Source organism: Microtus ochrogaster, unplaced genomic scaffold, assembly GCF_000317375.1.
Source record: "Microtus ochrogaster isolate Prairie Vole_2 unplaced genomic scaffold, MicOch1.0 UNK66, whole genome shotgun sequence".
Lineage (NCBI taxonomy): Eukaryota > Metazoa > Chordata > Mammalia > Rodentia > Cricetidae > Microtus > Microtus ochrogaster.
Genome location: NW_004949164.1, coordinates 2,100,457 through 2,114,166, shown reverse-complemented (window position 1 = coordinate 2,114,166; position 13,710 = coordinate 2,100,457). Strand labels below are relative to the sequence as shown.

The 13,710-nt window shown below is 45.6% G+C and overlaps 3 protein-coding genes and 1 non-coding gene across 4 annotated transcripts; 3 read left to right on the top strand and 1 right to left on the bottom strand.

The window, feature by feature from the left end:
* The first annotated feature begins 1,603 nt into the window (after positions 1–1,603).
* Positions 1,604–1,685, top strand: Trnas-gcu. The gene has a single exon. It is a non-coding gene; the product is annotated as a tRNA-Ser (tRNA).
* Positions 1,686–6,609: 4,924 nt separating this feature from the next.
* LOC101986063 (histone H2B type 1-H) lies at positions 6,610–6,990 on the bottom strand. Its single transcript, XM_005369929.3, has one exon. It carries the CDS (start codon positions 6,988–6,990, stop codon positions 6,610–6,612), a length of 381 nt encoding a protein of 126 aa, XP_005369986.1.
* Positions 6,991–7,289: 299 nt separating this feature from the next.
* Positions 7,290–7,682, top strand: LOC101985219 (histone H2A type 1-E-like). The gene has a single exon (XM_013354738.1). It carries the CDS (start codon positions 7,290–7,292, stop codon positions 7,680–7,682), a length of 393 nt encoding a protein of 130 aa, XP_013210192.1.
* Positions 7,683–9,089: 1,407 nt separating this feature from the next.
* On the top strand, positions 9,090–9,415 carry LOC106144418 (histone H4). The gene has a single exon (XM_013354740.2). It carries the CDS (start codon positions 9,093–9,095, stop codon positions 9,402–9,404), a length of 312 nt encoding a protein of 103 aa, XP_013210194.1. The 5' UTR covers positions 9,090–9,092; the 3' UTR covers positions 9,405–9,415.
* Positions 9,416–13,710: the final 4,295 nt, after the last annotated feature.

The window sequence follows — 13,710 nt, the reverse complement described above, 5'->3', positions numbered from 1 at the left end:
GAGGAGGAGGAGGAGGAGGAGGAGGAGGAGGAGGGAAATCCTGGTATCTGAAAACAGCATGTTCAGTAAAATATGCAGACATTGAGAAATGCCACATGATTTCAGTTATATAAGGGTTTACATTCTTAAGAAGGCAGAACAAGGGACCAAGACTGAGGACCCACAAGTTTTGGGAGATACTGGTCAAAGGACTAGGGGTACAAACTTGCCTAGCAGTCATAAGTCTCTGGGCCCAAACCCAAGCACAGAAGGAAAACTAACCAGTTAGACAAGGGGAATGTACTCAAGAGACCAATTAAGCAACATTGGGACTATGATTACCATCATTAATAACACTGTACTACATGTATTTTTGTGTATGCTTATTTTACTGGCATATATGCATGCTTTCCACCCACATGACTGCTGCCCACAGAAGTCAGAATTGGAGTTACAGATATTGAGAGCTGCTGTGTGGTTACTGGAAACTGAAAGTGGGTTTTCTGCAAGAGCAATCAATACTCTTAACCACTAAAGTGCTGTTCCAGCCCTTGCTGCTTACTGGCTTCTTCATTAAGGCTTTCTTATAGAATCCAGAACCACCAGCCCAGCAGTAACCCCCGCCCACGGTGGGCTGGGCCTCTCTTAATCACTAATTAAGCAAATGCCCTAGGCTGCATCTTCCTGAGGCATTTTCTCTATTGAGGTTCCCTCCTCTCAGATGATTCTAGCTTAGGTCAAGCTGACATAACAGTAGAACTAGCTAGAATCCAGCCTAGGCTACATCCTGTCTCAACAAAACAAAAACCAAAGCAAAACAAAAACCAAAAAATTTGCTATTAACTCATTTTCAAGCGGACGTTAATGGCCCTGATTAGTCAGTAATCCCTATCTATGTTTATTTATTTTATTCATTATCCATATCCTAAAACAAACAAAAACAACTGAAATAATCATTTCACCTCTTTCCTTTCCGGAATTATCCTGTAGCTCCGGGCGTCTACCCACCCTGTTTCTCCCTCCTTTCCACCCGGTCCTTCTGCCTACCCCTCGGCCCATGCGCGCGCATGCGTGTGTGCGTGTGTTTATGCGTACTTTTTCAAGCACCGCGTTCCTTGGAAAATCAAATGTCAACTAGGCAAGCCAGAAAGAAATCAGGGTCCCTCTAGTGCCGATAGCCTGGGAGAAGAGTCCAGGGATCCTACTAAACAGAAGAACCCGCGGATCCTGAGTACCCTCTACTCTGAGCCAGCGACCACGTTCCTTGAAGTAGTCTCCAGAGAGGTCGGCAGCACACACACAGGGGTGGGAACCCGCGCGCGTCACGGGCTCTAGGGGGCGTCCTCTCCAGCACGTCGATCACACTCTCCAACATCTGCAGAGATGCTCTTTCCCGGAGGTCCTATCCAGGTGACTGTTTTTCTGAACGCTGCGAAAGCGCACACATCCCAGCTCCTTTTGTTATTGCTGCTGGAGTTTTTTCGCCCCTCTTAGTTTCTCGGTTTCTAGTTCATTCTTCCGAGGACAAAGTATGTGTCCCCGACTGCCCCCAAAGTCCCTCTGAGCACCACAGTGTGGTGCTAGAAAACTTTGGCTGAGCCACGTGATGGCGTTGGTATGTCCTGACGAGGTGGCCGAGTGGTTAAGGCGATGGACTGCTAATCCATTGTGCTCTGCACGCGTGGGTTCGAATCCCATCCTCGTCGACTCAGGTCTTTTATTTATAAAGGAGTTGTAAATTCAAATGCTAGGGAAAGAGTGGCCTAGCTGGTCCCCCTCAACATCCCTAGCCGGTATCGCAGCTGGTGTCTCACAAAGCAAACTTAAGTGATCAAAATATGCTCTACCCCTGTTCCAAAATAAACTGCCAAGGTATTTCACCTCTAGTGGCAAGAGCAGGAAAGCGGAGCTAGTAAATAAATGGACAAGAATAGAACAGAATGCCAGATCCCCCAGATCCTAGGCAAGAAAATGCAGTATCAGCGAGGTGTGTAGGCGACAAGATGTCAGAGAAGATACCGCTCCTAAGATGAGTGTCTGTTGTCAGGACACAGAAACCTTGCCATACTGAGTGAAGGTCCCAACAAGAAAGAGAAGATGCAGCAGCCATGCTGTGGGATCCCTTCTCAGATCAGGTGACCCACGTACGACTCAACTACTACGATAATCTGGTCACACTGCTCATGAGTAGGAAGGGTCCCAGGAAGCTAATGAGAGCAGCAACAGGCAGACCAGGTTTAACCTCGGTCATCTGAATCCACAAAGGAGACAAAGAAAAGACCTGTATGCCTTTACACGGCTACATGTAAAACTAATAAACATGGTTTTACAGAACATCAAAATATCCATTAATCCAGTGGAAAAAATGTAAAGACCACAGAGAGTGAGGAAAGGGGCTAAGCTCTGTGCTTGAACAACAGAGACGAACAGTTAGAGTGAGGAAAATAGCCTCACCCAGGTTAGACAGCTGGGGGCAGGGTTCCTAAATTAACAGGTTGACAGTTCAGGGACTACATCTTTTGTCAGCTTTGTTTGAGTGTTACCAAGAGGTCATTTGAAGGCACTGGAGTCACCCTGCAGATGTGGTCTTTGACCAGTATGTCATTGTTCACGTCTTTAACTAGGTGGCACTTAGTCCAGAAGAGCCTGGCTAGAGTTGCTATAGAAGCTGGAAAACCTACATGATTTATATATTCTCTCCCCAAGTAGATTAGGGAGATGGGCCCTGGAGACTGCTGTAACCAGACGGACTGGGGACCTCTTTTCTATATGCTGCTACCTAAAACCCCCAGCTACATTATCCGAAATGGCCACAAGATGGAGACAGAGCTTCTCAGCTACTCTTCAGATGGAATAACCCCAATTCTGCCAACTCTCCCTAGGGCCAACAGTTCCTTCCAGTTCTCTTCTCTGCTGAAATCCAGCTTCAGTGGGGTTCAGGTTCCAAAGAGGGAGTGTGGTGTCTGCTGAGGAAGAAAGAGACTAACGCACACCGGAGGGTTCAGCTGTTCTCTCTTTATACAGCATATTAACCACATTGAATCATTTGGCCAGCATCAGAGCCCCAGATCTCATTTTTACTTTCTCATTAAATGTTCAGGGTGAAAAGAAAAATTACAGAACAGTCATATGAAACAACACCTTGGGACAGTGTCTGTCAAATCAGGCATAAAACTATTTTTACAGCCCTTGTCTAGGCTGGCTGCTCATGCACTTTAGACAGTCTGGAATTATGGAACTATTTTTGCCTTAACCAAGCTATGTGTGCAATCATCATATGTTTTCTAGAATGCAAGCTTTGCAAAACATCTTATAATAAGCATTTAGCTGGCTGATCGTAGCATTTCTCCGTTCTTTAGTTTTAAAATAGGGTCTGCTCTTTTCATAGGATCCCAGAGAGGAAGATCCTTGCAGCATTCTTTTTCCATCAACCCACACTATTCTTATTCTCTCTATAAAGGCTCCGGTATAGGGCAATGATGTGTCCAAATCAGGAAGATGAGCTTGGAGGAATCCATACCCCGCCACCCATCTTACATGCTGCATACCCTGAGAAGGGGATTTATAGCACGAACAGGTTTATAGGGGCCCACGAGCCTGTGCTGAGATTTCTGACCCAACTATCCTTGACAGCGCCACAGAAGAGGATACATTTATGACATTTGTATCCAGAGCTGAACAAGAAATTTCTCAGACGCTGCCCTATCGGTGCCACAGTTCTTGGGGCATAAGGAAGACTCTTTCTACTGTGACTCCCCTTTCCTTTCAGCCAAGACCCCCTGTCTTCAAAGTTTCCCTTGGGGACATGAATATATTTCCCCAGGAGCTGCATAGGCAGAAAATTCCCCATCATGCAAACATCTGCTCCTAAAAATGAAAGTAAAAGATAGCACCCAGCAACTGAATCCCCTGGTGAGGATTCGCTGGAACTTTGTCAAGCAGTATCCTCTGCATCGGGACTCCACCGTCCCTTGGGCCATGGCCTGCACCACCTCTTTTTGTGACTCCCAGACATTGAGTTACAAGATTAGAGCCTACACTGCTGGACTTAACCTAGAATGTTGACCAGTTATTTAAAATAGAATTTCTCTTTACAAATTGATTCCTCTCAGCATGGCCCCTTATTGACCAAAAGACAAATTATGTTTATTAATTGAGATCACATTTTTTTTCATTTTTGAAGGGATAGTCTGAAATTACTTCATTTCTTTTTTTTAAAACAATGATTTTTTAATGTAGATTTTTTTCATATCCACTGGACATTTGGTTCCTCCTAAACAAATTTAAATCCATATAATAAATAAAAATATGTTTATCTAGATCTCTAAGTAGCCAAGTGTCATAGTTAGCTTCACTTGTCAATCTGACACACCTAGGAATAGGGAACATCAACTAAGGAATTACCTCTGATTGGAAGCACCACCCCAGTCCCTGGCATCCATCCTAAGCCCCTTCCCCCTGGGAGTTGCCTTGGTCCGGACTCCACCATAGGGAAGCCCATGAAGTACTGACCCCTCCCCAGGGAGGGTTAGGACCACTCCCACGGGCTATTTAGGCTCACACCGAAAAGAGAAACACATGGTCGCGGGTTTTGATGATCTCTCCCTCTCTGTCTTACCCTCCCCCCCCACCTCCCCCACCCGTGCTCCCAACCACCTGGGAGTGCTGCATTCATTAAGCGTGGGCATCTTTGATTTGGTCTAATCTGGTCTAATTGGAGTTATTTTGCGTCAGAGGAGAGGCTCTTCTAAAGATCAAACCTAACAGCCTCCATGGAGATGAGCATGCCTGGAACATTTTGTTAGTTTCTATATGATGTCAGAGTTCCTAGCCCACTGTGGGTGGTGCCATTCCTGCCGTTCTAGGTTCTATAAAGTAGGTAACTGAGCAAGCCATTCCTTCATCATCTCTGCTTCAGTTCCTGCCTTAAACTCTGCCTGACTTCCCCAGATGATGGACTATAACCTATAAACCAAATAAACTTTTTACTCTTCAAGTTGCTTTGTGTCGTGGTGTCAAATGAACCAAAACCAAACTAGGAAAAAAAAAAATGGGTACAAGAGAGAGGTGTTGTTGTGATGGATTTGACCATAAGGTTTGTGAAAGGATTGTGGACACATTTTTGGAGCTTTGGACTGTAGAAGTCTTTGAATGTAGAGGTTAATGAGCTGTTTGAGATCTTGGGAGACAATGCTGAGGGAAATGCAGATGCCAGACGGGTGACCAACTTAAGACTTTTTTTCAGAGACTTTGAACTTTCCTTGATGGGAGACTCTAGGCCCCGGGTACTCAACCTGTGGTTGTGACCCATTTGACAATGTCTAACAGCTGCAAGGTCTGGAGAGATGACTCAGTTGCTTTCCCAGAGAACCTGGTTTCAATTCCCAGCACTCACCCACATGGCAGGCAGCTCACAACTCTAATTCCAAGATCTATAAATGCAGGCAAAACACCAATGCACAAAACATAAAGATTAATTAATCAGTAGCAAAATTACAGCTATGTAGTAGGAACAAAACCAACTTTATGGTTGGGGTTCTCCACAACATGAAGAACTACATTAAACGGTGACAGCAATACAAAGGTTGAGAGCAGTGCTCTAGGCCACTATTGACATATTTTAAATATACTGCAGTTTCTGTTCACTAAGGAGGCTGAAGAGTCGGCTGTGGTTAACAAGAGACCAGTAGTAGAGAAGTGAAACATTTGTTTTGCTGGAACAATAGATGCTGGCTAGCTGAGGCTCAAAAATTCCAGTGATTAGTTCCAGACTAGCATATCATTCAGTCAAAAAACTGGGAAGTATTTCTCAGGGTCAGCACACAAAAGCTGTGCTCCAGTTCGGGTAAATAAGTAAGGCTCAATCTCAAGCTGAAAGTAAAACTCAGTAATGTGGAAGCCCCCATGCCATGCTGGGTTTGAAGGCAGGAAGGAGTCACAAAGAACTGCTAAGGGTCGGTTGGCACAGAGTGGCCAAGGAGAGGCCATTAAGACGCAGCCTCGGTTGGAATGGATTGGAAAGGTCAGAGAAGCCGAAGCTTGGCACCTTTGTGGCAGGGCTGGTGTCCCCGCAGAGGTCATGGGGCCACTAGGAAGTAGCAGCCTTGGTTGCACTGGGGGCCAACACCTTGATACCTGACCACGGAGGTGAATGCAAAATACAAGTAGATGTAGAGTGGAGCTGGACTGAGTTTACAAGTGTGTGTACGCGGGAAGGGGAGATGAAGAACTGCCAAAACCTTTCAGATCCTGAGTGAATCCCAGATATCAGACAATTGGAGCTCTACAGCTGGATATTGAGTAGTTTAACGTGACACGAAGCTTTAATAGCGCATTTTTAAAAAGTTTAGTCTCGTAGATTTTGCTTATGGTTGATACAAGCAAAATCTCCTGGGAATAAGATTGCTGTTTGACGATGCAAAGGGACATATCTAGCACCAACCAAGGTGTAGACAAAGCAGGAAAACTGAGTCACTCTGCCCCAGTTTTATCCCAAGCTGTCTGTATGTAGCGATCTTCGACCTGGGAGGGGAGTAATTATTAAAATTACCCGTAAAACAAGTACAGCTCTCTTGCTCGAATAGATAGGTGGCTCTGAAAAGAGCCTTTGAAATAACGAGATAGGAGCGATCACTTGGAGCTGGTGTACTTGGTGACGGCCTTGGTGCCCTCGGACACGGCGTGCTTGGCCAGCTCCCCGGGCAGCAGCAGGCGCACGGCCGTCTGGATCTCCCGGGACGTGATGGTCGAGCGCTTGTTGTAATGCGCCAGGCGCGACGCCTCGCCCGCGATGCGCTCGAAGATGTCGTTGACGAACGAGTTCATGATGCCCATGGCCTTGGAGGAGATGCCGGTGTCGGGGTGGACCTGCTTCAGCACCTTGTACACGTACACCGAGTAGCTCTCCTTGCGGCTGCGCTTGCGCTTCTTGCCGTCCTTCTTCTGGGCCTTGGTCACGGCCTTCTTGGAGCCCTTCTTCGGGGCGGGCGCGGATTTCGCAGGATCAGGCATATTGACACACTACGGGAACACTAACACTGAATTTGTTGGCCCTTCCCTTTTAAGAAGGGATTATTTAAATGAGGATTAGAAAAACAGAGACTTTTGAGTGGGTGATATTTCGGTGATGTCATCTTGAGTAGTGCCCAATAGAAATACGCGATGGCACAAACGTTTCCCATTGGTCTAAATAAAAAAAAAAAGAAGACAGCCAATTGGAAGGGTTCTTTTTCGCTCCCAAAGAAAACTATAAAGCTCAAGCTCTTGTCACCTTCGTCTACACAGCTACTAAAGGCTACTATATCTGCGAGATGTCAGGACGAGGCAAACAGGGCGGCAAGGCTCGCGCCAAGGCCAAGACCCGCTCCTCCCGGGCCGGCCTGCAGTTCCCCGTAGGCCGCGTGCACCGCCTCCTCCGCAAGGGCAACTACGCGGAGCGGGTGGGCGCCGGCGCCCCGGTGTACCTGGCGGCCGTGCTGGAGTACCTGACGGCCGAGATCCTGGAGCTGGCTGGCAACGCGGCCCGCGACAACAAGAAGACGCGCATCATCCCGCGCCACCTGCAGCTGGCCATCCGCAACGACGAGGAGCTCAACAAGCTGCTGGGCCGCGTGACGATCGCGCAGGGCGGCGTCCTGCCCAACATCCAGGCGGTGCTGCTGCCCAAGAAAACCGAGAGCAGCCACAAGGCCAAGGGGAAATAACTTCCTTTGGTTAGTTCTAACGCAAATCTAAGGCTCTTTTCAGAGCCACCCACATTTTCTAAAAAGAGGCTTGACATTTACCTTTGTCATCGAGTGGAACACAGATGTACGAAAACAAACTAGGTTCTGTAAATTGGAACACTGTTGGGACCTATTTGTGTCCGGACTCATTTCGTGGCTTTCAAGTACCAATGTTCCGGACATATAACAGGATTAGAGGTGAAACCTGCCACCGTCTGGTTCCCAGGGCAGTGTACAAAGCTTTCTCCTATCTAAAGTATAGAAGGGTACAGTTTCCAAAGGTAGGGCGCTCGGTGTTTCGGATTTGGCGGTCTATGCCTAGAGACTCACTAGTTCACGCTAGGGTCAGGCTTTTGGTTTCCTTATATGTCACGGAGAGCTCTGCGTGGCTATATCCTCGGCAAGTGGAGTCGCTTTTTCCCTTAATAGTCTGTGAAACCACCTACCTCCACCTCCCATGTGAGATTTATGTCCTTGACAAGATTTATGTAAACTTCAGGCAGTGGTGGGACGTGCCCTTTTAATCTCAGCACATGGGAGGCAGAGACACGCAGAGGACAAGCTTGTCTACTGAGTTCTAGGACAATCAGAAATAGAGAAACCGTCTCGGGGGACGAGGCCGGGGGCGGGAGGGGCCGCGGACAGGTTAAATATATTATAAAATCGAAAATCTGATTCCTGAAACTTCTAATTGAAATTCCTTCCGCATCTATAATCTGTTATAACAAAAATACAATTTCGCTTTACTTCTTCATACTTAAATTATTTCAAAATTTGACTTAAAAAGTATAAAACCATGTGTTGTGCTGCAAGCCTTTAATACTATCATTCGCGAAGAGCCAGACAGATCTCAGAGTTTGAGACCAGCCTGTTCTACACAGCAATCAACACGTCAAATACATTAAGGAAACTGTTTCAAAATAAGTGGAAAATAGTAATGACAGAAGTTTAAATGATTCCCTTGCTAAAACATTTAAAGAATTTTAGCTGCGTGGCTCAATTAGTGATTTTTTTTGCACTTTATTGTTTGATTCATTAAAAGGTATTCCAAGTTAAATAGCATCGTTCTATACAAAACTCTAAAAGGAAACGTAAATGTAAATGACAGAATTTGCTTCCTTTCCATGTATATCCCATATTGCTAAATTTCTCTTGTTTAAAGGTTAGGCAGGAATCACATTAAAGGGTGAAAAGCAGACTTTGTTTTTAAATGAAGTAAAATTGAATTGAAAAGGCCGCGGGACTCCTGCGCTGCTGAGGGCCCCTCCTCCAGCCGCAGGCACTTCCGCCTGGCGCTTCCTGTTTTCACTCCGGTCCGCACATTCCCTATAAGAGAGACCTGGTGGCTACAGCAGGCCGTCAGTCGGGTTTTCTTCCTCTGTCTTAGTAATGTCTGGTCGAGGCAAGGGCGGGAAAGGCCTGGGCAAAGGCGGCGCCAAGCGCCACCGCAAGGTCCTGCGCGACAACATCCAGGGCATCACTAAGCCCGCCATCCGCCGCCTGGCCCGGCGTGGAGGAGTCAAGCGCATCTCTGGCCTCATCTACGAGGAGACCCGCGGGGTGCTGAAGGTGTTCCTGGAGAACGTGATCCGCGACGCGGTCACCTACACGGAGCACGCCAAGCGCAAGACCGTCACGGCCATGGACGTGGTCTACGCGCTCAAGCGCCAGGGCCGCACCCTCTATGGCTTCGGCGGCTGATTTGCCAGAGGCTTCCGTACTGTTACACAAAGGCCCTTTTTAGGGCCACCACGCAGTCAACAAAGGAGCTTGGCCCGTTAAATTTATTTATAAAGGAGGCTTTAAGAACTGAGCCTTTGAGCTGGGTTTTGAGGTCAAGGCCCAACTCTGCCTTTCCAGAACCCGACTCACTGAAAACGCTCGTGTGTGTAGCAGGCTATAGGCCTCTGTCTTTTAACTTGCTTCACTCAAACTAATATATGTTTAGCTGTAGTTAAATTATCCAGGATTACAATGTAAGAGGAAGATAGATAACTGAAGTGTGCTAAAAGATTTTCTTATGGTTTATTACACTGAAACGGTAAAGGAACAGCCATTTCATTACCAGGTCATAACTATGCGGTGTTTTCATTTTAGTTTGATCGTGATTTGTCTGGCTGGGGCTTTTATCTGTGGTGTTTTGTACAGATTTAGACCAGAAGTATTTAATCTTCCAGGCCGTTCTAAAATTTATAATCTTGATTTTTGCTCCCAGAGTAATTGAAGTGAACGCTTGTTTTATTTAGTTTTCCCTCGATGGATTCATTCAATTATGAGATTAACATTAATTATGCGTAGAACAATTTAGGTATATAATATAATCTGAATCTTCCTGGATGAGAACTCAAATCAAACTGGGTTTGCACCTTTATTTCCGGCAGAAGCAAACTGGTCTACATAACTCCAAAGGCCAGCACAGTATACATGGTGAGACCTTGTTTCAAACAAAAAACATCTGTAATTGAAATACAGGTGAAGAAATTTGATGTATAATACGGAATCTAGATCTCAAGCACTTACACACACACACACACACACACACACACACGGTCTACTTAAATGTGTTACATACTGAAACCATTTTTACATAGTGGATCATATGGAACATTAATATCACTTCTTACCTTATTAAAAATGTGCTTGATAGCTAAGTGAAAACTATATGCTGTAGCTCTCTTGAGCAGTAAATTTAGAGTTAAAAAAATCTGGGTTTATGCTTTCAGATACAAATAGAGGAATATATTCATAGAAAATCCTAGGAGAATGAACAAATTTCATTTTCACCGTTACATTTCCAAAGACAGATAGAGATAAAAGTCTCTGTTCGATTAATCTCGGGTCGAAGCAGGACAGGGAAATGGAACATTCCAGAGAAGAGGACTGGCAAAGAGTTCCTCACTCCGGAGTGACACCCTTAATCAGATGAAAATTTTTTAGCAACTTTCACCAAAGACCTTTCTCCCATCCGTCGCAGGTATTAAATTTGCAGTTTTCTTGGAAATTTCACCAGAAACTTCATTTTGAAAGTGTGTGTGTTGGGGGGAAGGGAGTTGTTATGATTTACAGCGCGGGGGGGGGGGTGGCCCATGGTGGGTTAGGGGACCGCGGTGGGTAAGGGACAGACAGATACACCATGCAGAGAGAACTTGGGTATGGGGAATTTAGTGGATTTAGTGGGTATTGGGAGGGGTATGGTAGGGGGAGGAGTATGGGGGACAGAGAAAGAGAGGGACGGGAGGTGGGGTTAAGGGAAGGGGAAGAGAGACAGAAAGCTTCCTCTTAAGAAGAATGGGACGGGGAGAGAAAGAGAAGACTGGAGACCAGTTTGCCTTGGCCGGAAGGGAGAGATTGGGAGTGGGCGGAGCTTGCCTCTTAAAGGGTCAGGGTGCTGACAGGGAAGGCCAGCAAAATTTTAACAGGGATCCTAACCAGTGTGGAACCATGGAGTCTTCCGCTTTCATTTCATTGGATTGTAATTCCAGCCACGACACCTCCAGCGCCATCCTATAATCTCAGAAAAGAGGAACATAGGGACAGGAAGAAAAAGGACCCCTAGAGCCCTCGTGAAGCATCAAAAATTCTATAGGCAGTCACGGTTAGAGCACTTGAAACGTTCCACAGAATGGCGGCTGAAACAGTGACTAAGACTATCCAGATGTTACCTGAGGAAGTCAGAGCAGAGCCACAACTGTCCTAAGGCATGAGCTGCCTGTTACAAAAAGAATCTCCACCACCCCTCCCCACCCCCGACAGGGTTTCTCTGTGTAGCTTTAGCTATTCTGGAACTCATTCTGTACACCAGGCTGGCCTTTAACTCAGAGATCCACCTGCCTTTGTCTTCCCGAGTGCTAGAATTAAAGACATTTGCCGCCGCCACTCAGCAAAATCATCCACTGGTATAGCAAATTCAACGTTTTAATAATTTGATTATGAAAATACAATTAAAATCTTGTTTTGTCCAAAGTTAAGTGGAACTAATAATGACTAAAGAGGCAGGAAATATGAGAAGTATATATTTTATATGTGTTTTATATATACATTATATAACTACACACACACACACACACACACACACACACACATGCACACATACACATCATGTAATCATAAGGGAGAAGGGCGCCGTTGGCCATGCCAGAGAGAGGAGCAGCGAGTTGCAATTGGAGTTCCAGCTGTCAGCCCCCCAGAAGGGAATCCTCTGATGAGCTAATCTCTTTTAGTCAAGGCCATGGGACTGCAGGACCTGGAATGTCTTTTGCTTCTGTTGTGCCTTTACATGTTTGTTCCTGATCTCTTTCTCTGGTATCCAACATGGTGTCAGTGAACATGGGGAGAGTTCCACTGCCTGTAATGTCGTGTGTTTATCTCTTGGAAACATCCCATTCTACTGGGCATTTTTACCTGTGGATTGTAAAGATGACCCATCCCTAAGCAGTACTGTCTAATTTGATAATAATGCTAGCTTATACAGAGTTTTGATGAATAGAAATAAATCCAAGGACATGTTTCACAGTTGGGGTCTGTGAGTCTCACCTAAGGAGCTGCATGGATTGTAGCTCAAGTTAATGACTAACAATTGTGTCCCAGTAGCCCAGCTGGTTTAAATTCTTTTAACCTTATTGTTGGGAGATGTGTTCACAGAGTGCATCACAGCTGAAACGAAGCTTTGAAAATAATGAAGTTAGACTAAGATGTTTTTGTTAAATAACTTTGAGGTGAAAAACCCAAGAAGACAATCTAAAGCTTTAGAAAGGGACATAGTTGAATGTGGAACTCTTTTAAGGTCAGGGAACAAGAACAAAGCAGCCTAAGTATCACTGGCTGATGTACTCTCCTTGGTAGGTTTGGTTGATGACCAAAGTTATGGTAAATTCCTTATACCCATTTCTGCCCTCAATTTCCTACTAATGAACAGATATATACCATAAAGATTTAAGTAGAGCTGACTGATTCTTTTTTGTAAATAAAAGTTTAGGTTTGTGATTCCTTTAAAATTCCTTACAAGATTATCTTCCAAGATAAGTAATAAAGTATTTGGCTTTTTTTCTGTAACTGCAAAATGCAGCCTGCCAGCAAAAGACCTGACGAGAACACCTTGCTTGCCCACACGACGAATCTATAACAAGTTGCTTCGGTTTGAATGTATGTGGGTTCTTGGGATAATTTGTTTTTCACCTGTAATACATAAAACGTTTAATCATGGGAGGGAGATGAGAAACATGTTTTACCTGTAATCATCCACTTGACAAACGGAATGCAACTCTTTCAACTCTTGTACTGCCTGGAAGATTTTGTTGGGGTATAAAAGCTGTAAAACAACATGAGATAGAGGACAGAGAATAAAGAGAGAAAAAAAGAAGACGGAAACCATCAAGAGAGTTTGTGAGTGCCTTTTTCCCTAACCCTCCTCAGAGAGAAGAGATTAGCTTTGCCAAACCATGGCTTCCTGTCAAAGCCCTGTGCTGCTGAAGGCTGGCCCACCAGACAGCAGTAGAAGGGTGTCCTGGAATTTTCTCCAGCTTTTCATAGTTCTGTGCAAAATTATTTAAGGTCTGTGCATCAGTTTTGCTATTTATGAAAGAACATTTGTAGGGATAGCCCAGCCCATTAGGGGGAGTGTTCGCCTCGGGCTAATGTTTACGTATAAATCTGGTGGGCATGAGCCCCCCCCCCAGTCTCTCTTTTTTGTATCTCCTGCTCATCGCTGGGTCCTTGGTGTTGTAAGCTATCCCTTCATTAAAATTTGCTGTTTCATATTAAGCTAGCCTGGTTTTTACGCCGCTTACAGTTTGGCGTACCGTGAGGCTTTTCAGATACCCGTCCCTAATCAGAGCCTCCTGGTTGGCGACCCCTGGGAGCCAGCGCCCCTACCCCCCAGGCCTCTCCCTCCACGCAGATTGTACCCTCTCAGCACAGCTCCTTACCCGTCCGCGCTCTGCCCGACTACAGCGGCAGAAGCAGCTGAGCTTCTGAGTCACTGAACATCTGCAGCGACTGGATTTTTTTT